Source organism: Tympanuchus pallidicinctus, unplaced genomic scaffold, assembly GCF_026119805.1.
Source record: "Tympanuchus pallidicinctus isolate F22 unplaced genomic scaffold, pur_lepc_1.0 scaffold13, whole genome shotgun sequence".
NCBI lineage: Eukaryota > Metazoa > Chordata > Aves > Galliformes > Phasianidae > Tympanuchus > Tympanuchus pallidicinctus.
The window spans coordinates 7851213-7874136 of NW_026294648.1; the positions used below are offsets into that span (position 1 = coordinate 7851213).

General features: G+C 49.3%; 1 protein-coding gene and 1 long non-coding RNA gene across 3 annotated transcripts; one reads left to right on the forward strand and one right to left on the reverse strand.

The window, feature by feature from the left end:
- The first annotated feature begins 5419 nt into the window (after window positions 1-5419).
- Window positions 5420-9454, forward strand: LOC128075924 (uncharacterized). Of its 2 annotated transcripts, XR_008204153.1 has the most exons (3): window positions 5420-6334; window positions 7404-7545; window positions 8778-9454. It is a non-coding gene; the product is annotated as an uncharacterized LOC128075924 (long non-coding RNA). The 2 variants fall into 2 exon arrangements; XR_008204152.1 differs by having other exon boundaries at window positions 5420-7545.
- A 30-nt stretch (window positions 9455-9484) lies between these two features.
- Window positions 9485-13473, reverse strand: LOC128075922 (BTB/POZ domain-containing protein KCTD12-like). The gene is made up of 2 exons (XM_052673112.1): window positions 13379-13473; window positions 9485-12351 (listed from the first exon to the last, which is right to left on the reverse strand). Exon 2 carries the CDS (start codon window positions 12326-12328, stop codon window positions 11444-11446), a length of 885 nt encoding a protein of 294 aa, XP_052529072.1. The 5' UTR covers window positions 12329-12351; window positions 13379-13473; the 3' UTR covers window positions 9485-11443.
- Window positions 13474-22924: the final 9451 nt, after the last annotated feature.

Sequence of the window (22924 nt, forward strand, 5' to 3'; positions counted from 1 at the left end):
AGCCTGATGCTGAACTGTTTTCTCGTCATCTTCTTTCTAGACTAAACAAAGCCCATTTCTTTAGCATTTCCTAATAAGCTATGGTTACTAGACCTCATCACTCGTACTTGGATTGGACTTCCTCCAGCTTGTCAACATCCTTCTTACTCTGGTGGGCAGTATGTTCCAGTCCCAGTGCCAGGCTGAGGAGAACATACCCATGTCTCCCACCATCAAGGCTCCTGCAAACATATTGCTATCTGGCATGCATTTTTCTGCCAAAGTCTCTCCCCCCTGATGCATGCTAAACAAAGCATAAGCCTTTTCTCAGCTCTGCTTTCTGCTTGATTTTGCCCTGTTTTATACCTGAGTGACCAACGTTTTCTCAGCTTCTCTGGAGAATTCCTATCCTGTTTCTTTTGGGCAGATCAGAGCATCCCATGCATTGTACATGGGTTACTGTCCCTGCCACCAGCAGAGCTGCTAATGACAATATTGATTGCAGCTGGTCTGCAGGCAGACATCCTGCTTGTTGCTCCAGCAGCGTCTGCTCAATTCATCTAGACCAGGTTTCTCAGCAGCAAAACCTTGCTTAGGAGAGAACACCAGGGTGTAGTTCCTGTCCCACAGCAGGAACTTCTGCTCTGCCCCTCCCAGCCCATATTATCTGTACCTACGCCTAGCAGGGGTGGTTTCAGGCAGGAAACCTCCAAATGACAGTGAGACAGCTGGGGAGAAGTGCTGAGCACTGAGTGAGTGGGAGCTCTTCTGCAAATATGAGGGGAGGGCTGGGGTCAGACTCACGGGCTCCTATCATCAGCTTGAGTGTTTTTCTTCCTAGCCATCTGCTGTGTGTGCCCTCCAGCTCCTGAACATCAGCACCTAAATCCTGGCACACATCATGGCACAGGTGATGGAGGCCGTTGATGCCCATTCCTGGATGCTTGGGGCTACATCAGAGCAATCCGGACCTGCCAGCCCAGACTTAGCTCAAAAGCATGAACACCAATCCCAGCCCACACAGAGGTCAAAGCTCCAGGCTCAGCCTTAAGCTAAAATTATTTATTCTGGATTATTTATCTTTTTCCCTCACTGTCCCTCCTCCACAATCCAGCTACACTGAGAGTTTGCAAGGTGTGCTCCCAGCTAACGAGGCTGCTTCTGTCTGAGATACCCTAAACCACCTCTGTCCTCATCCTGCAGCAGGGGCAGGTCCCACAGACTCCTGGCACAACTGGTTTCCCTGCTGACCCCGGGTCTCCAGATTATTGCGAGTTGAGCTCATGCCCACAGCTCCCAGACAAGCGGCTTTCTCAGGAAGCGCCATCCTGGAAAATGCAGCCCCAGAGAAAATAAACTCCCCCGAGCCACAGAGAATGACCCGAGCCTGCAATTTCTCCCTTGCTGTCTGGAAACGACTGGGGTTTTGTTTTCCAAGAGATTAAAACACAGGGTAGGGATGTTATTTTAGGGAACGGCTGAGCCCCATCAAACCTCGTCCTGTTTGTGCAGATGCAGAGCTGGGCTGGGCTCCAGGCCACCGTCCTCCCCCCGCAGGGATGGCTCTGGGCTTTGGAAAAATGACGCACAGAGGCACAGAGGGGGCTGCTTTGCAGGTGGTGCTGAGCTATTCCAGCCACTGAGCACAAATGTGATTGCAAACAAATGAAATCCTCCCCCTGAAAAGCTCGTTTATACCTGGAATTAATGCTCGGGATCATTGTGTGCAGGGGGTCATTTGTGGCTGTGGATTTTGGCCAAAGTGATGGAGTTTATGATAAGGGATGCTCTACAGAGTATCGGACATAATGTTCATGGGGATGGAGTTGGACTGAGGTCCCAACTGTGTCTCTGATCAGTGAGACCCTTCTGCTGGCAGCCCATGCTCTACCCTCCCCACCTGTGTTCCATGGTCCTGCATTCATCTATATTTTTTACAACTCCCCCTCAAAAAGACATTCCAGGGGGCTGAGGCTGGGCACAACAGGTGGGCTGTCAAGCAGGGAAGAAACCCAAACCCGGAGTTTCTAGAAGTGTGCTGTGATTAATTTATAGTGACTCAGCCTTTTGAGCAATGGTTTCAGATGTAAATAATTGCCTGCTGCAGGTACACTGGCTGGATGAGGAAAGTTTACTGCTTGGCACAGTCATTCAACAACCACATGCATGAAGCACCATGCACTTTGTCTTGTTCAGCTGCTGACAAAGGCATCAACTGGGTCATTAACTTGAATTTCCCAATCAGTTTGGCTACCAAAAGGACCAACTATTATCTTTACATAGGGAATGCCCCATAAACTCCGTCACCTTGGGGCTGTGCTCACTGCCCTGGGAAGCCTTTCCCATCTTTGTGGCCACCCATTGGATGCTCTCTGACAGATTGATGACCCTATGTTGTGGTACACAAACTATTCACAGTGCTTGAGGTGAGGCCACTGAGTGGGACAATGAAATAAAGTGGGATTTCCTCTCACATTTCCTCTCAGCACACAGCCACTACCAACTCCATCAATACAGAGGAGCAGATTGATCACTCAGCTGACTCCCAGACCTTTTCTGTCCAGCCGGGTAGTTCAGTCAATGCTGAACTAATTGCTACAGAAGCCCAAAGCACAGTTTCTTATGGGTTTTGCACATACATCACAAGTGTATCTTAAGCCTACTGCTTAGGTGTCTCTTGGGAATCCTGGTGGAGTCCATGGAGAGACATCTGCACCTCTAATGCTGTGAATGCCCCTGTGTTAGATGCCTAGGTGCCACTTCCAGATAGGCATCTCATCCTCCACCACTTCTGCTGGACTAGCAAAGGACAGCCAGCTCAGATTGACATCCAGCTTGAAGGTGCTGAAGGTGCAGATCAATGTACCTGATTGCACAGGCTATCAGCTTCAGGCAAGTAAAAATCTGTATTGGTAATGGCTCCATGTTGAAGGTGCAACCTCAGCTGTAATGGCCTTGCTAGTGAGTATCACCTCACATTAATAGCTCCCTCTGTGCTGGAGTACTGATGTGTGGAGAATGGGTTGAACTCCTGAGGGACACAGTCAGCTGCCCATCTCCAAGGAAGCAATCCATGCTCTGGCACTGTGGGACCTGCATGTGTTAAACTGCAGATGTTCTTAGCCCCCTCCAACAGTTTTTCATCTAAGATGTTGCTAAATATCTGAGAGTACACAGAGCTGTTGATCTTATCACTGGTGGACATATGTCTGCTCAGCAGGTCACAGTGACCACTGCTAGCTGGGGGATGTCTAAGTGCAGGTGCACGTGGGGAAGCCTTCTTTGCCCTGGGAGTCGTGGGAGCATCTCTTCCCTAGTGAGCCTGCAGTCTCCTCTTGGCAGCCTCTGTCAAAAATTCTCCTTGATTGTGTTGAAATTCTTCCTCCTGCCTGGTTGTTGCACGCCATGGCTACCACTCTCCTGTTCATCCACTTGGCACTGGGGGTGGGAAATTCTGATGAAGAATTTCAGCTTAAATGGCTTCTTACTGAAACAGAATCTGGGGAGAACTAATTGATTTCAGTGTGATTTTTAATGATTAACTACAGAAGGAAAATCAGAATTTCTGTAATAAAAAAAAGTGGGTAGGTTTGAAGATGAGAAGGAAAGGGAAGGGAAGGGAAGGGAAGGGAAGGGAAGGGAAGGGAAGGGAAGGGAAGGGAAGGGAAGGGAAGGGAAGGGAAGGGAAGGGAAGGGAAGGGAAGGGAAGGGAAGGGAAGGGAAGGGAAGGGAAGGGAAGGGAAGGGAAGGGAAGGGAAGGGAAGGGAGATGGAGCTCCCCAGGAAGAATCATCATTGCAACATTCAGCAGGGCTGAGTGCCTCCCAGCCAATGTTAGAACAAGGAAGGTTTCCCAGTTCCTGCCAAACCTCTGTTTGACATGAGAAAGGGCAGCCTGTCATTCACCTTCCTGACACTGACAGATGACCTCAGCTACTGCAGAGAGAGGGAGGAGAACTGCCTATGGCAAAGTTCCCCGGTGCCAAGACCTCATCTCTCTTGGAAAATGCAAAGATATCCCATCACATGGAATACTCTTTGCTTTCTGGAATCTGCAAAAGCATTAAAATTGGAGTTAGGAAGGGAGGAATGCTAGGGAGAAGAGTTCCAGACTCTCTGGTTAAATTAGCCTGGAGGTATTTGACGCAAGGCAACAAAACCTTATTGTAACCCCAATGTGTTGAGTACACGTTCAGCTTTCTGGCATGCTGAGAAGCACTTTCCTGCCCAGTTCTGCTCGTGTGACTTCAAGAAGACTGGGAACTCTTCCAAGCTGGGACTTGGGGACTTCAGTTCTCCGGAGCAAAATGAGTGTTAAAGACTGCAGTGTGACTCCTTGTTGATTTTTGTTTCCCCGGGGTTTTGTGTTAAATACTGTCCCTGCACACAAAGAACAATGATATTTTGGGAACGCCCACCAGGAAATGTTTGGCCGCACCCTCGCTTTCTCTGCCCTTGGAGTCTCTCCATTAAATTGAATGAAGTCAAATGAGATGTTTCCACTTACACAAACGAGAAGCTGGAAATGCAGCTGCGTTGTGCAGAGATTTTAAAAATGCAAGTTCTCCAGAAAAGAAAATAAAAGCTTCAAATGTCAGGGTGGCTCCAAAATCAGTGAGATGAGGGAGCTGCCAGATTGCATAGGAAGCCATGGTTGCGGAGCTGAGCAGAGCAGGGAGCTGCGCTGTGACAGGAGGGTTGCGAAATGGTTTCCTGTTGACTTCTCTCTTGTTTTTTCTCCATCAACCACAGGCTCTACCTCTAACACCAGCACTGTGTGGGGAATCCTTATCCCTGACGCCCCACTACCTCTATTCCTCCTCTCCTGAACCAGGATGCAGCTGCATGTCCCTGCCCACGGTCCCTCGCACTGTCCCCTTGCACCTACAGAAGACCTCCTCCTGTGTTCTTCGTGGCATTTAATTCTTTGAGTTGATTAAAACAGTATATTCACAAAAAGACTTAGCTGTAATGAGAGAAATAGGGTATAATTGCATGGATTTCACTAAACAAACTGTGATCTGTTGTTCTGCTGTAGAGGGGAAGGATTCGGGGTTTTACCCTTTTTATTTTTGCTTGAAAGCCTCAGCTTTGGGGAAGCGATCCCCAGCTGGGGTAAAGCACTGCAGCTCAGTGGGTTTTCTCACTTATCTGTGGGGAAAACTCAAGGCTGTTTAAGCACAGAGTTGCCCCAGGTGAGCAAGGGATGGAGTCTGGCTGCTTAAGAATATGCCAAGAGGCTCCTTGCCCTTAATGCTGTTCCCTCTGCAATGTGCCCCATGGATGAATGAAGAACTACGGCTTTGTTACCAGACCATGTCCCTTTGGGTGCTCAAGGGTAGGGAAATCATCAAATTCTCTGTCTGCAAGTATCTGCTAGTCTGGTTCTGATAAACACTGACTATCTGGCCAACTCTGAAACACAAGACTGTTAAGGAAAACTTGACATAGTTTTTTTTTAAGTTTCCTTTATTTATTTTATTTGGGCCTCTGGGCCTTAAACTCATGCTTTTGTTTGGTTTTCGGTTTTGAGTCTTCCCTGTCACGGAAAAGGGCTTGGAATTAAAAACCAAACAAAGGCAAAAGCTGAGAGTCTAATGGCACTGCTAAGCTAAGCAGCTGGGGATTTAGCCCTTGTAAAACTGAAACTCTAAATGCCCTGGTGGGGTCTGTCCCATGCCCAGGCTCTGATGGCTGCGTTGGCTGGTCCATCATGGCTCTGCCACTGTCTGGTGGCTCTGGGGACAGTTCTGTACAAAGTGGAAGTCACCAAGCCTGCCCACAGAGCCTCCACAAGATTTACTTTGGATTTCATGTGCTCTTTCATTGGCCTGGCCTCTCCTTCCATCAGGGACTTCTTCTCCCATTAAGGTACCACCACCTCACTCCAGACCCAAGTGGAAGATAGTGGTTTGCTCAGGGTTTCATTCATTGGGCTCTGCCTGGTTGTCTTCAGCTAACAGCACAGCATGTTGACATCTGCTGGACTGCTGCCTGCTTCAGAGCATCGCTCTGGCTCAGATGCCTCATCAAGTTCTGGGGATTGCCCTTTACTCTACTCTCATGGCTATTTGATCACTTGGGCAAGTTTTTCTGGGTTGAAGGAAGAGTGGGCACAGGGAAGCCATCACTTAAGATAGAGAGGCAATGGATGCTTGAGAGCCTCAAAACCTCCTCTGAGCTCAGCTCAAAGCTCATGTTTTGTTTCAACTGTGCGTTGCTTTGCAGTTGAGAGGAAATCCAGGCATTTATGAAACACTCAGCAGTTCAGGCTTGGAGCTGTGCTGTCCTGGCTGCTTGATCAATAGCATCTGGCTGAAGCTTATAATGAAAAGCAGGTGGCTGGCTGTACAGGGGTAAGAAACTGCTGTGATTTGAACTAGTAAGAGTAGGCTTAAATCAGGGCAGGGACATTCAGGCTTCAGAAACCTCTGCTGTTCAATCACCCATCTGATCAGACCTGGGGAACAGTACACAGCTGCACTGCACCAGCACTGCCTCCTTTGCCCTCCTCTCCCCACTTTGAAGAATAATTCATTTCTTATGTCCATTGGGCATTTAGGTGTGGGTTCTCAGAGTCTGACAACATCTGTGGCTCAAATAATAAGCTTTAAGCATCTGAGTATCTTTGATACTCCAGCTCTGCTCAGGACCTCCAGCTGCCTCCATGGGGACAAAAATAACTCTCTTCATGTCCTGCGAGGGCTCAGCAGGCTGCTTGCCTGTACAGCTCACATAAGGCAGGGAACATACAAAGACTGTTCTCCCGTGTGCTTTTGTTGCTTAAGGGTTGAGCTCATATCTGGGCAGGGGAAGGGGACTGGAGGAAGATGGGCACTGGAGTGCCAACCAAAGAGCTCTCTGAAAGGCCCTGGGTGTCAGAATGAGCTGTGGTGGCCTTGATGTGGTTCCTGTCCTCAGGATGTGGTTCCTGTTGAATCTAGCATGGAGTCAGCCATGACACCAGCTTGGGAGAATATACCAAGGACCTCAGCCATGGAAAAAGAGGATGCAATGTGTTCCTCCTCCCTGCCTTGCTTAGAGGTCCTCTGAATGATGATAGGAGAGGACCATGATGAGGCCAATTTCATCTCACTTGCTTCAACTACCAGAAACGTGGTGCCATCCCTGCCTGCTAGTCCCTCACTAGCATTTGCCAAAGCTCCTAAATTCATCCAGGAAGGCTGGGCTTGTACAGCTCCTCCTGTACCCCCTGCCAGCTGATTTGTGTTTTGCACACAAATGCTTTTCTTAATGCTCTTTATGTCCCTGATTAGAATTGCAAGAGAGGGTAGCATGCAGCAAAGAGCTGAGCTTATCCTCCATAATGGTGTAATGTTCATCTGCCTCCTGCTGAATCACATCATCCAGTTTGGGGCTGGAAGTAGTAAATTGTGGGGCTGAGTGAAGTTTTCTGTTCTCCAGAGTACTGTCTGAAAAGGGGGAAAATGGATTTCTGATGGAAGATTCGTCCTGCTGCCTGGGATGTTGGGGTCCTTAGGAATCATGTTAAAGGTACTGCTGGCAAAGTGCACCCTGCAGCACAGTGCCTCAAGCCTGGAAAAGGGTAAGGAGGGAAAGGGGACACAGGATGTAGTGATTGTCCTATGAGGTCGAGCTTCATTTAGTTGAAATCTGTTGTAGCCTGTTTGCAAGAACGTTTTTCAATCATATACTGCACAGCTCTCCCAGGGGAGGTGGGGTGATAACTCCCTGCCATCTACTACCTGGGACTATGCAAAACCTTTTTAACTGAAAAACCTTTTAAGAAAATCATCTGCAAGTCACAAAGTCACCAGCTTAAGCTCAGAGCAAGCTGTCAGCACAGACTGAACAAGCTTCCTTTGGTGAAGTGCTTATGCAGCTCTCCATCTTCCGATGTGCTGAGCAGTCTCAGGTCTCCTCCAAGTTGGGATTTCCAGGTGGTAGATGGGGATTCTGCATCTAACATTTCTATCTTCTGGTCTTTCATGAGGCAAGGACCCTGTAAGAACCTCCTTGTCCTCTTCCCAGCCACAGATACTGATCTCCTCCATCCTTATTGCATCCTGGCAGGACAGAGCAGAGCTTCTGAAACAACCAGGCATTTCTGCCACCGAAGTGCTCCCTCATGGAAGAACTGAAAACAGACCCAGAAACAAAACGTTTTCAGATGTTCTCTCACGGTGGCAGAAGTGTCTGATGGAGACAGATGGGATTTGGCTTCTGTTTCACAGGGCAGGCTGCTCAGATCTGCATTGTTGTGCAGAACAAGACGCCGAGAGAGCAATAACCAGCAATTTGTGGGCAGGGCGCTTGCCTGGGAATGCAGACCCATGGGTTCACCTCCCCGCTTATTTGAATGAGTGATATTATTTTAGGATGGATGGTTTTCTAGGGATCTCTAAATGAAAGGGTGAGTTACATTATCCCTCAGCGGGAAAACAGGCTTTGAAAGCTCAGCCTCACCCCTTGAGTACAGAGCCCTGGCTTTCTGAAACTCAGCAGCTGCTGCATCAGCTTGGGGAAGCTTTGTGGTGAGAGCAGCCACCGTCCCAAGGGATGCTCTCACCCACCGTGCTCTGTGTTCCTCCGTGAGGAACTCCATACTTCACTGAGGCCACCTTGGGAGGTTGTGGGCTTCTTATGGCATGCTCAAACCCACCCGCAAAGCAGGTGGTCTGGCATATAGAATCATAGAATCATTAAGGCTGGAAAAGAGCACTAAGATCACCGAGTCCAACCATCAACCTGTCAAACATAGGGATGGGTTGGCTTGTATGATTCTAGATTAATGCAGTTCCCACCTCTCATTCACAGCAGGGCTCCCTTCAGAAAAGCCGATGACGACTCAGTGCAGGTCAGATTGAAAGAATCATAGGGATACCTTCTGGCTGGGGACTTTTGCAAACACATGACTAATCCCCCAACACATGTGCAACCCATTCTGATTTACTACGGATGCTGACAGCAGTTGGTCTGCCCACGCATAGCCCACGTGCCCATCCATGGAGGTGACAGCAGAGCCACCCGCCACTGAGCTGGGGCAGTCAGCTCCTCCTCAAAGCCCCAGGGATGAATGAAGAACAGCGCTGCCCTCCTGGGAAGGCAAAGATCACCTTAGGTCCAGCAAGCTCCAGGGAAGCAAACTGAGCAAGACCCAACACTTCCCTTGAGCAGAAATGCTCCGGAGAAGGAGCAGCAGGCAAAAGAGGTGACACCAGGAAAGCACCATCTGCCCTTTTTCCTTGAAACCCTGGTGAGAGAGAGCTTCCCTCCTGCCCTCAGCCACCCACTTCTTTTTGCCCTGCTTGAGTGACTTGCTGTGATGGCTCAGAGGATAACAACCTTGATTTTCTGCACCACCTCTTCTATGCACATTGTTTCTCCTAAGGATCCAATTAACCAGGCTCTCCTCCCAGCCTTGGGCTGCAGTAAATGCATGCTCTTTCTATTACTGGATGTATTCAAAGAAAATAAAAAGAAACAGCCTCAAATTTGTCAGAGCTGAGAGAGTTAGACCTCAGTGACAGTATTTTTACATAATGTATTGGTTTTCAAATGATTCAAAACATTCTGCTCCAATCATATTTTGCATGGGGTATAGTGCTTAAGAGCCCATGTCACACAGCCCTGCAGATTGACACCACATTGACTTTGTTGTTATGGTTCCCCAATTGGGAAAAACACTTTATCCCACGAGATTCATTTTTTCAGACCAGTTCCAGAGGGGAAAAGCAAATATCTTAACATTGGCATTACTCATAAGGCAGCAATTTCTTTTTCCAATCAGTCCTAATTGCTTAAAAGAGAAAATCTTTAGTTTTAAAAAAACCCAACAACTAAACAGTGCCTATCCTCCTCTACGTAAAAGGATTTTAATTCTGCCCTCACCCTCTCTGAAGAGCTGAAGTTCTCTTTTCTCTTTTGCAAGCTGGTTGTAATTTCCTCTTTAAAGTGCTGTTGCAATGAGGAATGTGCCCTTATAAAAATAGCGTTTTCACCTTCTGCTTCATCCAGACACAGAATGCCTTGCCGTAAAGTTGTAGCTATCCCTGTGTGCCAGAAGGCTTCAGCCCTCCTGCTTCTTTGGAAACCTGCTGCAAGCCTCCCTCCTGGCTGAACCCTGGGCAGAAATGCCTCTTTGGCTGGCATCCAGCTGGCAAAGCTCCCTAACCCAGGGCTTCACCTCTTGCCGCTTGAGGAGATGAGAAACAAGGCAGGGAGGTGTGTGCTGGGATGCTGAGATCCAGCACAGCCATGGGGAGGAATCAGGGGATGGACCAGGGAATGACAGTGGGTGATTTGGGATCGCATCAGCATCCCTGCAGAGCTGCCCAGCTGGCAGGGCTCAAAGAGGAGGAGAGGGGCAAAGTGAGGCAAGGTAGATTTGAGTTTGAACACACCACGCACTGATGCACATCACTCCCTTTGCCCTGCTCAAGCAACCCCCCAGGTGCATACACAAACCTCCTGGCAGACGCACACACGGGCGAGTGGGTTTTGTTCCTTTATTACACATCGCCCAGCAAAGCAGCCTGACAGGCTGCAGAGAGCTGCGAGTGGAGAGACCTTCAGAGAGACTGCCCAAAGTGCAACACATCTGGCAATTATTCCTTTGGACCTACAGCGGCTGAGCCCAGATGATGCCTCCAGTACAATCCTAACCCATCCCCCTGCAGCCTGCAGAGAGGGGAGGGCACATTTTGGACAGCCCTCCAAGAGTTTAAGAGATGTGTAAGCATTTGACGCCCTATAGTAACAAGCCCCCTCCCCCCCCACCTCCCCCCAACAAGCATCTCAGCCCCTGCCCCCCCCCCCCATCTCACCCACTGAGGCACCCCAGGGCAGCAGTGATGCTTCGAACTAGAAACCCTGACACAGGGTGAGGGTGCGGCTTTAGCTAACCTTCCCCAGCACCGACAGTCGAAACGCTAAGCTGCTTACAGGAGCTAATGGCAATATATCCATGCTGTGAGGCTGCATCTTCCCTCCAGCTGCTTTTCCCTCTGCTGCCCACCTTTCTCCACGTCCTTAACCCAACACTTGGGCTCCTCGGATGCTCAAGCACAGTGTCTGCAGCATGGTCCCGCTTGGCTGCGGAACATAGAGCATGAGAGCCGAGTTCGGTATCCATCACAGATGGATCCTGGGCAGATGGGATCCTGGCACAGTTCGGTGTCCCATCCCTCCCACCCAAAAAACGCGCTGTGGCAATGTCCAAGTCCACGCGTCCAGGAGGGTTGGGATCTACTGCAGGATTTGGAGAGAGGAAAGGAGTCTGGTGGTCGACAGCTGCTGCTACAAGGAGGAGCCAAACAGGATCAAAGTGGAGAAAGGAAGGGAAAAAACCCAAGAACAAATTCAAAAAAGGAGACAAAAGGGGGGATGCTGGGATTCAGGGTATGGATGTCTACCTTCTAAAGGAACAGGAGAGGAAAGGGAAAGTTGGCGTTCGGTGGTTGGACAGGTGTTTATTTTTGGTGTCACTCACGATAGAAAACATATTCGGTGTAAGAGGTCCAGATCCTGTCGTCTGTCTGGTCGTGGGCGAAGGCACAGGTGCCTGTGGAGTTGCAAGCCACCATGTGGAAGCCAGCGTCGGCCAGTTTGTCAAAGGCTTGCTCCAAGAAGGTGAATTTGAGGTAGTACCGGGAGGTGTACCTCTCTGGAGGCCTGTCTGGGTCCCTGCTCTCATTCAAGGTATCCCCAAAAACCTCCTTGGCCAGCGACGTCTTGCCGCAGACCATGATCCGCGCCACCCGGCGGAACTTGGCATCCGTCTGGCTGTCCCTGCCCAGCGTGTAGGAGCCGCGGTAGCCGATGGTGATGAACCCAGCCCTGCGGATGTCAGGGCCAGCAGCGCCTGCTGTGCCCGTGCCCCCGGCACCGCCAGCCCCGGCACTGGGAAGCGCGGCACTGGCAGCGGTCAGGCTGCGGGCGGTGTCAGCGCTGGGGGACGGCTCCTCAGGGTCACTTTGGCACGGGTCGTCCCCCAGCGAATTCTGCTTGCTGAGCTTTGGGGCCAGCATCTTCACCAGCTCTGGCAGCATGAAGTACTCAGCCTCTCGCTGCAGCCGGCTGCGCTCCGGGAAGTGCTCGGGCAGCACCAGCTGCTGGTCCCTCATGTAATCCAGGATGTAGCGGAAGAGGAAGCCGTCCCGATCCACGAAGAAGCGGCCCTTGCTGTCGCGAGCCAAGGAGCGGATGTTCTTCTGTGTGAACATCTCCCAGAGCAGCGAGCCCGGCACGCTGATCAGGGTGGGGTGCCGGGTGATGTAGACTTGTCCGCCCACGTTGAGCTCAATGATTTCAGGGAAAGGCAAATCCTCGCTGGGTTTGGCACAGCCCGCGCTGTCCGCCAGGGCCATTGTGAGCTACTGCTGCTTCCCACCTGCAACACAAAGCAGCACCGTGCCCGGGTTAAGCTTGCCAGCCAACGTCGTCCCGCCAACCCCAAGCCCAATCACACTCCCGTTCCACCTGCGAGCAGTATGAGATCAGCCCTGTCCCTGTGGCAGCCTGGAAGTCAGCTCTCTTCCCTAATCCTTATCTTGGATTAGCGTGCCAAGGGAGCAGGAGGGGAGTTAATGAGCCACAGGGCTGTCAGAAATGCATGTGTACAGGACAGAGTGGCTGTGCTGCAGGCACTCCTACTCCATGCTGCTCCTGGAAAGTACTCAATAGAGGCTCAGGCCAAGATGAGGACTGCTGGGATCTCCCCAGCCATGAAACATTGCACTGTAGATCCAGCCATGGGTCAGATACCCCATATTCATGCATTTTCCACAGGCAAGCTGTTTATTTAACATTGCTGGACACTCAAAATTAGCATTCACATAAACCTGGCTCAAGAGACAGGCTCCCAGTCCAGTCCACGCTCTGTGCAGGGGTTTGGGACTGAAGGGAAAAGGGGCTTCTCTGCAGCAACCCTGGTAGTGCTTCCTGATGCTCTGTCCGATCTGATGCCAGCACAGCTCTCAGGTCGCTGAGCCCCCCGCGGGGCCGCGTCCCGCATCCACAGGACATCAGCAAGCACTGCCACATCCCCGTGTCCTGCCGTATGGCTCTGTGAGAGCGGCACCAAAGGATCCTCAACTCAAATTACACAGAAATCGGAGGGCAAAGGCAATAGAGCCGAGGCTGAGTTTTGCATCCGCGTGTCCTTCCAGCTCATATCAGAGGGACTTGGCTGAGAATGAGTTCTGAGCTCGCGCAGGGACGGAACGGGGGTCCCCCCCGGCTCTGCTCCTCGGTGGCTTTGAGTCCGAGACCATTTTGGGGAGAGGATATGCACAGGGCAACGGGGAGGACACACAAAGCAGCCCCCCGCGCTCAGCGGCTGCGGAGCCGGAGCCGCTCCCGGGGCTGCTGGCGCTTCGGGGCGGCTCCCGTTCCCGGTTCCCCACCGCCCCCGTTACCTCCGCTCCGCCGGGCGCTGGGCAGGGCGGGCCCAGCAGTGCCGCTCCGTGCCGCTCCGTGCCGCGCTGTCCCTCCGTACCACTCTGCTCGCCCGGCCCTGGCCTCGCCGTTTTATAGCCTGGAAAGCTGCGAGCGCCTTCCCCCGGCGGCCCCGGGCCCGCCTCGCCCCCGCCTTCTCTCTCCGCCCTCTCCCTTTGCTGTTTACCTCCTCTGCACCGGGGAGCTCTGGACCGGGAGATGCCGAGAGGGTGTGGGAGGGTCTTCCTCCAAATTAGGGATTGGTACTTGATGCCCTCATCCTGCAGGGAAATCCTTGTAGCACCTACACTGCAATGGCACCACGCACCAACTGGATGCGCATCCCCAGGCAAATGATGGTCAGGTTGCCCCTCATCCTGCAGCCCACCCGTATCCCTACATCTGTATCCCCTTTCCCCTCTATTCCCATCACCGTGGGATTCAAAGTGTCCCTGGATGCACAGGGATGGCAGATTCCTGCAGCCACAGCCCTGTGCACTGCTTTGTCCTCACCTGTGTTAGCACCCATGTCAGGCCTAACAGGGACACCGTGAGGCAAAATGCAACTGCAGAGCCCTGACCTGAGATTATCTGCGGTTTCATTTATGTGACATCTATCAAATTTTGTAAGGGCAGAAAGTGTAATTTTTTCTTCACCTGATGTACAGACCTTGCACAGAAAAAGTGCCCCCAACTAAATAAAGAAACAAACAACAATAACAACAAATCTGGGAAGAGAAATAGGGACTTTCAAAACATTGTAATACTTGTTAAACCTCAGCATTCTATTTCACCTACAAACGATAGAACTAAAAAGAAAAAGATGTTGAGGTCAGAGAGTTGAATTCCCCTCTATCTGTTGTGTAGCTTGATAAGAGATGGCTATTTAACTGTCTGGGTGTGTGGGTGGATGGATGGATGGATGGATGGATGGAAGGAAGGAAGGAAGGAAGGAAGGAAGGAAGAATGGGTGGAATGTGGATAGATGGATGAATGAGTGGATGGATGGAAGGATGGATGGAGGGAGGGATGGGTGGGTGGATAGAGGGAAGAGCGTATACATGGGTGGATGGATGGATAGGTGATGGATATTGCTTTGCTTGCAAGGTAACTGAAGCACTCTCTTTGAAAATGGTCTGTGGGCAAGTTTCCCATCCCCATGAAGGTGGGGAAACACTGTAAGCCACATGGAGAGGAAAACGTGGAGGGGGAAGCTCTGGGGAGTGTATTAGCTTTTGGGTCTGGAAGTACTTACGTTTCTCCTCCATCCTGCCCACTGCTTTCCCCAGCTTTGCAGGAAGTGGTCTTTTTGAGACTTTCTGGTGTTCCATCAAACTTAGCTGAAGTTGCCACAAAAACATAATACCCAAAACCCATTGGAGAGGGCAGAGACAAACAATCTCATACAGCACACACATGTGAGTGCCTGCCCTGCAATGATATTAATCTTGCTTCCTTAGGGAAAGAGCCTAAAAATAACCTGAATTTGACAATGCAGTTGGAAGGCTGTCCTTGGGGAATGACTGGGAGGCTCCTCACTGAAAATCCTCTGCCTGCAATACTTGGCAAGTTGGCATTGGTGTTGTTGAGGTCCTGAGAGGAAATGGAAAAACTCAGCTTTGCCCTAATGCTCAGTTCATGGCTCCAGGCATGCAGCAAACTAGTGAAGGTGTGTTTTTGCCTGTTGTCTGTGCCAATACATCCTGGAAGATGCATTGTATACTAAGTTCAGAAGGCTGAATATTAGATGGCTCTTTCCTCTCCAGTTGGTGTTCAGATGCATTAGGCTCATTTTGCCAACAGGGAAGCACTGCTGCCTTCAAAAGGCCATCCAAGTGCAAACACACCAAGTCCCTATAGTGCTTTACCAAAACTCAAGTTGGTGCATATATTTTCATGAACTGACATGGGAAAGCATCCAGGCCTCTGATGACGTTTCTTGAGCAGTGTGAAGCATGAGCTCTGGAGGAATGGGAGGTGGTTGGGACCGTAGAATCAACGCAGAAGAAACCACCAAGAGCTTTCATAAACCTTACAGAATGAATAAAACAGAATTTGGGTCCCTCTCTGACTTCCTAAAGACTTTTATCAACTGCAGCAGCAGAACATGATTCATCCACATCCCAAGAGAAGGAAGGAATGGGCTTAATTTGTAACTGTTTGCATCCACACTGTTATTTACTGAAAATGTGGTTTGATGATTGCAAATAAGGCACTGGCATAGCTTTCTGGCTGCTATTTTCAGCTCTTCATGTTCTCTGAGCTTGGACATAATTTGTTTTGCCTTGCAGGGCCATGACCTCCTCATTTGCAGACTGGGGGACCTTGCTCTCTGCAGTTACCGTGAGCATTGCTAAACCCATTGTGCTACCCCGAAGCCCTTTGGAAAGTCTTTAAGGGTGTATTTTAAGGACTGAAAGGACTATAAACTGAAAACAAGGCAAGTGTTTTCCCATTTTCTGCTATATTTCTCAGCTAAGAAGGCAAAAGGTAAAAAAAAAAAAATCAGCTACAAGCCCTGGTCTTGTGCTACATCATGTTGAGGGATGCTGTCAGAGAACTGATGGTGCTACATCTGCTCAATCAGTTTCTTATCTAGAGACATCAGGGAGAAAACACTATTTGAGTGACTGATATTTGTTGGAGGAAAAGTCCCATATTCCATGTACGTCAGAAATGCCTGGCTGATTGCACACAGGTTCAAATTCCATCCTGCTGCTGTTACAATTCACAAATGAAGGCTAAGAACAGGGATCTTCTCTCTTCTTCATCCCTGCAGTATTTCTCGCAGCTTTCCTCTTGCTGATCCCACTTTACAGGCTGATAGAATCCCACTGCAGGATTTCCAAGTGTCAGTGGAGATAGCAGAGGATCACGGGCGGACAAGAGGAGGATGCTTTCCCATCCTAGCTGCCCACAAATCAGCATAAACCCACTGGCATCCCAGGGACAGAACCCTGGCTCTCCTTCCCTCTCCTCCAGGAGCCATGCAGGTCTGCAGGGAGGCACAGACTCGCACACACATGAAGTTAACTGGAAGTGACCACCCCTGGAAGAAGAAGCCCGGAACTTCATCTATTGCCAGCTTCTATAAAAAGTGGTTAATCTGCTTCTGCTCGGCCAGGAGCTCAGGTGGCTTTGCAGCTCTGGGGACAGAGGGCAGGCAGCCACATACATCTGACCCCAGCTGTCATGGTTCCGTTTGCCATGGCTACTAGACTTCAGTCTGGCATTTCAATAATTTACTTATACATCTTATCTTTCCCATTTTTAGCAGCATCTGCCAACTTGTGCTACAGTTTTGTCCTTTCCATGACAGATCGGTTTGGACAAGGAAGGCGAAAGGCTGAGCTTAATGGTGCACTTTAATTGGCTTTTCATTATGAAGGCTCAAATGTCTTTGTGGCAAAGCACAGTTAGGAATCAGAAGCAGATGGGGATCAAGCTGCAAACTCCTCCTGAGATGTGGGAGTTGCTGAAGATGTAAGTTTTTGTTTGGTGTCATCACTGCAGGAGGGGCTAAGATCATCTCCGGTGCTGATGAAATCAACATCATCATCATCAGTGACTCCAGAGGTGATGGAAATACAAAATTGCAGCTGTGTTCCCATCCTGGTGTGGTATTTGTTAGCAGTGGAAGAATGTGCATAGCACTGATCTCATTTCCCCATCTGGAGTGAGGAGCTGGTGGCCTCTTGGGAACTGCTCAGCCCTAAAGCAGAGATGTCTCATGCTGCCTTTTAGAATCATAGCATCATTATGGTTGGAAAAGACCTCTAAGATCATGTAGTCCATCTACCACCAATACTGCCCATGAAACTATGTCTCTAAATGCCACATCTCTACAGTTCTTGAACACCTCCAGGAACAGTGTCTCCACCACCTCCCTGGGCACCCTGTGCCAGTGTCCAACCACTCTTTCAGAGAAGTTTTTGATGACATCCAACCTTTTCTTCATGACCTCCTTCAGACTGGCAAATTAAAACCATGCTATAGGACTGCCACTGAGCAAAACCCTAGGGAAGAATAACATGGGAACTAGGAAGGTTGGGAATATTTCACTATACTTTTAGTGCTCAGAGGTTGTAGCCGGAGGGAGAGAAGGTTAGGAATGGCCTAATCAGACTAGAAACATCTTCTGGAAAGCTGCAGAGCACCTCTGAACATTGGGTCACTCTCATATAGGCACTTGGGTACTCTTTGCAAAGCAAACATCCTGGCACAGCGTTTCTAGGAAGCAGATCACTTACACAATGGGCTGGAAACAACCTGAGGATATAAATCTTTCCCCACACGCTCAGATTTCCATTCACAAGGGATATATTTAGGTGTTATATGGTAAGACCCGAGCTTGCATCATGCAAAAGAAAGATTGATAAGATGAGAAGGACCTAAAGTCTCAACCAAGGTAGATGGCAGGCGGGTTGCAAGAGGAACCTATGTGAGTCCTGCTGCAGACAGTCTGTTCCTTGGGCTCTGCCAACACAGTGCCCTGGGGTGCAGATGCCATCTGGCTCTGTACATGCCTGTTCTCAAGCCAGCTTTCTGCAAACCTTGCTGGCAGATTGCTTGCTGCATCTCAGCTTGGGGCTGGGACTGCGTGAAGGTGGAGGGATATGGGGAAAACAAGGCATGCCAGCCCCACCAGCTTCTATATTAACTTTAAAGATGAGAAAAAGATAAAAAATGCTGTGGACACCTCACGAATCACCAAATAGCAAGGGGAACACATGGTCTTGCAAAGGCACATCTGTGATTGCAGAGTTTTTGCCCATGGTCAAATCTGTGATGGGTGTGAAGATGAACTTCAGCTTTTCTTCCTCTTTTGATCTGTGGTTTGACTGTTTCATTTTGACTGTTTCAAGGCCAGGTTGGATGGAGCCCTGGGCAGACTGATCTGGTGTGTGGCAACCAGCCCATGGCAGTGCATTCGAACTAGATGATCTTTAAGGCACCTTCCAACCCAAGCCATTCTATGATTCTATGATTTTCGTGTTGTGTCCACAGGTTCTTCCCACTGAAAGAACAGATCTGCAGGTGTTTGGTTATGAAGAAGGGGGAGATCAGCCTCGCCACCAATAATTCCCTTCCCCGAGCACCCAGCCCACATGCAGTCTGTACAGGCCAGGGCTTATTAGATGGCATTCTGGTTATTGTTTTGACTTTTCCCCCCTTCTTTATTCCATTTATTTGTTTTTATTTTCCCAATACCATGCATCCTAAGCCATAAGTAAACCTCAATCCTCCCAACTTTTCCTGTGCTTCAAGCCCTGCACAATGCTTCCTCCTATAGGCTGTTGTGTTAATTTTCAATATCAAAGATTCAGTTTTGCTGGCATAGCACAAGCTGCTATGGTCATAGCCTATATGACATCCTCTAGGTCGAAGGAAAGGACAAATCTTGTGCAACTTTCAAAACACAGTCTATCACAGCACAGTAGAGGGATGGTTAGGAAGAAATAAATAATAATGAATGGAGCTTGGCTAAATAGTCGCTAAGGTGGTCTCAGAAGTGGTTGAGCCCTGCTCTCTACTCCCCAGGCTTTGGACTCAGTCTTAGGAGTGATGATAAGTCCTGAGAAGGGATTCTTATCACACAGCACCCTGCTAGACCTTCAGCTCAAGGCTTTGGAATCTGGGCAGGAGGTGGGCAATGGAAACATTTCATTCATTCACCTCACCCAAGCCCCATCTCTGCTTTATCTCACTCATTTCCCATCCAACCATCACCTTACTGCCATTAGAAAATGACATTTGTTTTCCAAGTGGATTGAACCCATACCTAAATAAACCACAAAATGATCTGCTGGAAATATTAAAGCTTTTGTTCCCTGACATCTCCTGACTACTTGCCATTGTGTTTCCATAGAGAGCATGTTGACAATAATGCCAAGCTACTCCTAGAGAAGGTGACTCAGACTTTGCCCTCACCTCACCTGCAATGCTCATTTGTCAGCCCTGCCATGCTTCTCACTTAAATTATTATCAGATGCGATACCATGGCAATGCTAGGCAACCTGCATGCTAGGACTGCTGGAAAAAGCCTCTACAAATTATGATCACGTTGAACACTTTCCATCAGAAATATCAAAACATGGGTCAGTGAACTCCTTTGCCCTTGCAGAGCATAAAACTGTGCTTACAGACAAAGAAACTTCCCAAAGATCGTAGAGTCATAAAATCATTAAGTCTGGAAAGACCAATAAGGTCACCCAGTCCAACCACCAACCCATGCCTGTGACTGCTCCATACCACCTCACTTAGAGCCACATTTACCCTTTTCTTGAATGCCTCCAGGGACAGCGACTCCACCACAGCCCTGGGCAGCCCATTCCAATACCTCACCAAGACCTCATGGGCACTCTGCAGGATGGATGAGGGGACTCGGGAGATGAATACCCTGACTTCCACCGTCTTTCCTGCATCTGTAACAAGCTCCACAGCTCTGGATAGAAACAGCTTTTTGTCCTTTTCTTATTCTTTCCCTCCATCCTAGCATCAAAAGCGCCTCTGAGGCAGAAATGAGTTCACACTGACGATATGTAAGGGAGGTGGAGGGGATCATGCTTGATTGCCTCCCCCTCCAGAGGAATGCATCAGGAATGGGGCCAAAAGCACAACAGCTGTTAACGTCACAAAATTGTAGCCACGGAAGCATGAAAAAGTGCTGAATGGACATAAAATTGAATGCAGGAATTTAAAGAAGTTTACTGTAATTACCCTGTAGCACATCTGGCTGCAGCATATGGCTCTCCCTTCCATCACCGTTCTGCTAGTGGCCTAACTTCTGATGTACCCTTGGTCTGTGAACCTATCTCCTCTCCCTCAAAGTGATTTTACCTCCTTTGTAATAATTAATCTCTGCTATGGAGTAACTGTAACCTGAATTGACAGGCAAGGTCACTGTCCTCATTCTACACACCAGGGCCCAATCACAGATGTGAGCCATTTCCCCAAGGTCACACCAGGAGAGGCACTGAGTGGGAAGGAAATGCTTTGCAGAGAGTGATGGAGAATTGAGAAGTGCTGCAGTTTGGCACTGAGCAGAAGCCAAGGTGTCTTGGAGGCTTTCCATGAACAAAATACGAGATCTCCCCAGCCTGAATGTTTCATTCCTTGATGTGAGTCAGGAAGTAGGGACCCAGACTTGGTTCTGCAGGTGTGTGAGTCTTCTGCTATTGGACCAGCTACGTAAGGGTGGGAGATGCTGCTTTGGAGCAGTTATTCCATTTTGAGCCAAAGACAGCTTCACCAGGGAGACGTCCCTCAAAACTGCTCTTCTGACAATTTGATGTCCATGACTCAGTATTTCCATTTTCTTGGAGAAGTCCCAGACACCGCTCTCAGTGGCACAAGCAGAAAATGGACCACCTGAGCCCCAAGCCTCCCCTCCTCCCCTCCTCCTTTACCCTTCATTACCTCTCCTCTCATAAAGCTCATCCCTTGCTGCCAATAAAGCCTTGGCAATGCCAATGGCAGCAACTGGATTTAGAAACCAAGGACAGAGGAGCCGTCCTGCTGCAGAGTGACAGTTTATTGCCCTCTGGCACTGCACGGACCTACTGTCAGCAAGTGGCAAACCAGCTTCTGTCAAAGCTTGATGCTTGGTATCACATGCTGAAGGAAAACGTTCTGGATGAAACACTGACTAATTATTGTAAATGGTAAATGATAAAACTCTTCCCCCTTAAGGAATGTTAAGTTTGGTGTTATCTTTAATTGCAGCCCCTGGACAGTGAGAGGGGTTGCTTTGCTGGGAAATATGTTTGGTCTGTGGTTCTGATGCCTTCCGTCATGCTGAGAGGATCCGGAAGGCACATGGAATATTGACCTGCGTGAGTTTGTAATTGAAGGAAAGCACTCAAAGCTGTCACGGACCCTAAAAGCCAGCAGTGTGATGGAACAAATGCTGGCCATGTAGACTCCTGGCACAGCATTGGCCCACCAGACTAAAAGCTCTGGAGAAGACTGGGTGTGCGGTGCCCACAATGACCAGCAATCCAGAACAAGGACTGCATTGTTTGCATTGCCTCTCTGGTGTATATTGGGTTCCACTGGTGTTGCATTAGAATCTAGAATCAATATCCCAAGTTGGAAGGGATCCATAAGGATCATTGAGTCCAACACCTGGCTGATGTTTCCTGCTGCTGCTTTTTGGATGAGTTGACATACTTGCATCTCCCAAGGTAGAAGCTGTTTGGAGGAAAACTGGGCTTTAAATCCTGCTTGCTGGTAATGGCACTTTGAAAGGGCATTCCTGCCACAGGATCAGTATGGACATTTTACTCTCAGTTGCTGCAGGTTTTGATTATGGGAATTTAGTGCTGATGCAAAGATATTTTGTCTTCAGGAAAAAATGAGAAGTGCTGTGAATCAAGAGGAAAGTAATCCCCCACATCTCCTCCTGGGGACTTCCTTTAATGTCTTGCAGGAAATGTTAAGGACCTGGAGCCTATCCTTTAAGGTGGTTGCAGATGTGTTAATCCCTCTGTGTTTGGTGCTGTTGCAGGTCACTGAGGTGGAGAGAAAAGCTCTCCTGTGAGCTGCACTGCCAGCTCCCATTCTGCAGGATGCAGAGTTGAATGTTCAGCTGCCTTGCAATCTCCATCCCATCTTGCTTTATTGTTCGTGTCTCCTTGAGGGGAAGAAAAAAAAAAAAGTTGGTCCATAAACTCAAGATATTTGTCCTGCTGCCAGTAGCAACCCATAACAGCGATGCAGTTCTCACTGTGCTGCAAATAAATCAAGAAGCTCAGAGGCCCAGGAACTTTCCCAGCAGAGCTGGGCAGCACCCTCTAGTGGGATCTCGGCCACGACCGGCTTTCTGTAAGTATCCCCTAAAAGTATAGAGAGGATGGGGATGTGCAGCCATTCCTCCTTGATGTTCAAGGGCATGCTGAAATCCCCAGGGCTGCTGGCATGGGAAGGGGAAGGTTCTTTTGAATTAGCAGTGAAGATGCTTGTGGACATCCCACTGTCCCCAGAGACCATGAAACACGCATAGGATTTGTTCACCGTTTCCCAAAGTGGAATCTGAACCTTCCTGCCGAGGGCAGGCAGTAGTTAAACCCAAATCCTGTTGCTCTGCAGTGAATAATCAGTAAGCTGCAGCCATCCCTTCACCCTTGTTTAACTGAATCCCATTTCCTTTCTCTTGGTGAGGTAAAGGGAAGGTTTTCCAGCTCCTGAAACAACTTCACACCTCAAGTGAGATGCAGCTGGAGCTGGAGCAGAGCACCCTGGGACGGCAGGCAAGGATGTAGGGAAGGCACTGGGACCCCAAGGAGAGCAGAGCTGCTTAGCAGGAAGCAAAGCAGAAGCTGTGCCAAAGCCCGTGACTCAAGCAGGAAGCCTGGTGGAATTGAAAATTATTCTGTGAGAATTTCAATGAAATGATGTGGGGCAGAATACCTCCCTGCTCCTCTCCATAACAGATCACTTCTTCTTTTGACCCGATTTATTTCCTCTATCGGCAACAAATGCTAGGTGCTATCATGATGCCCCAGCTCTGATTTACTACATTAGAG

Excerpts from the sequence above, each read along its gene's own strand:
- LOC128075922 (XM_052673112.1), bottom strand. The coding sequence starts at position 12,328 with ATGGCCCTGGCGGACAGCGCGGGCTGTGCCAAACCCAGCGAGGATTTG.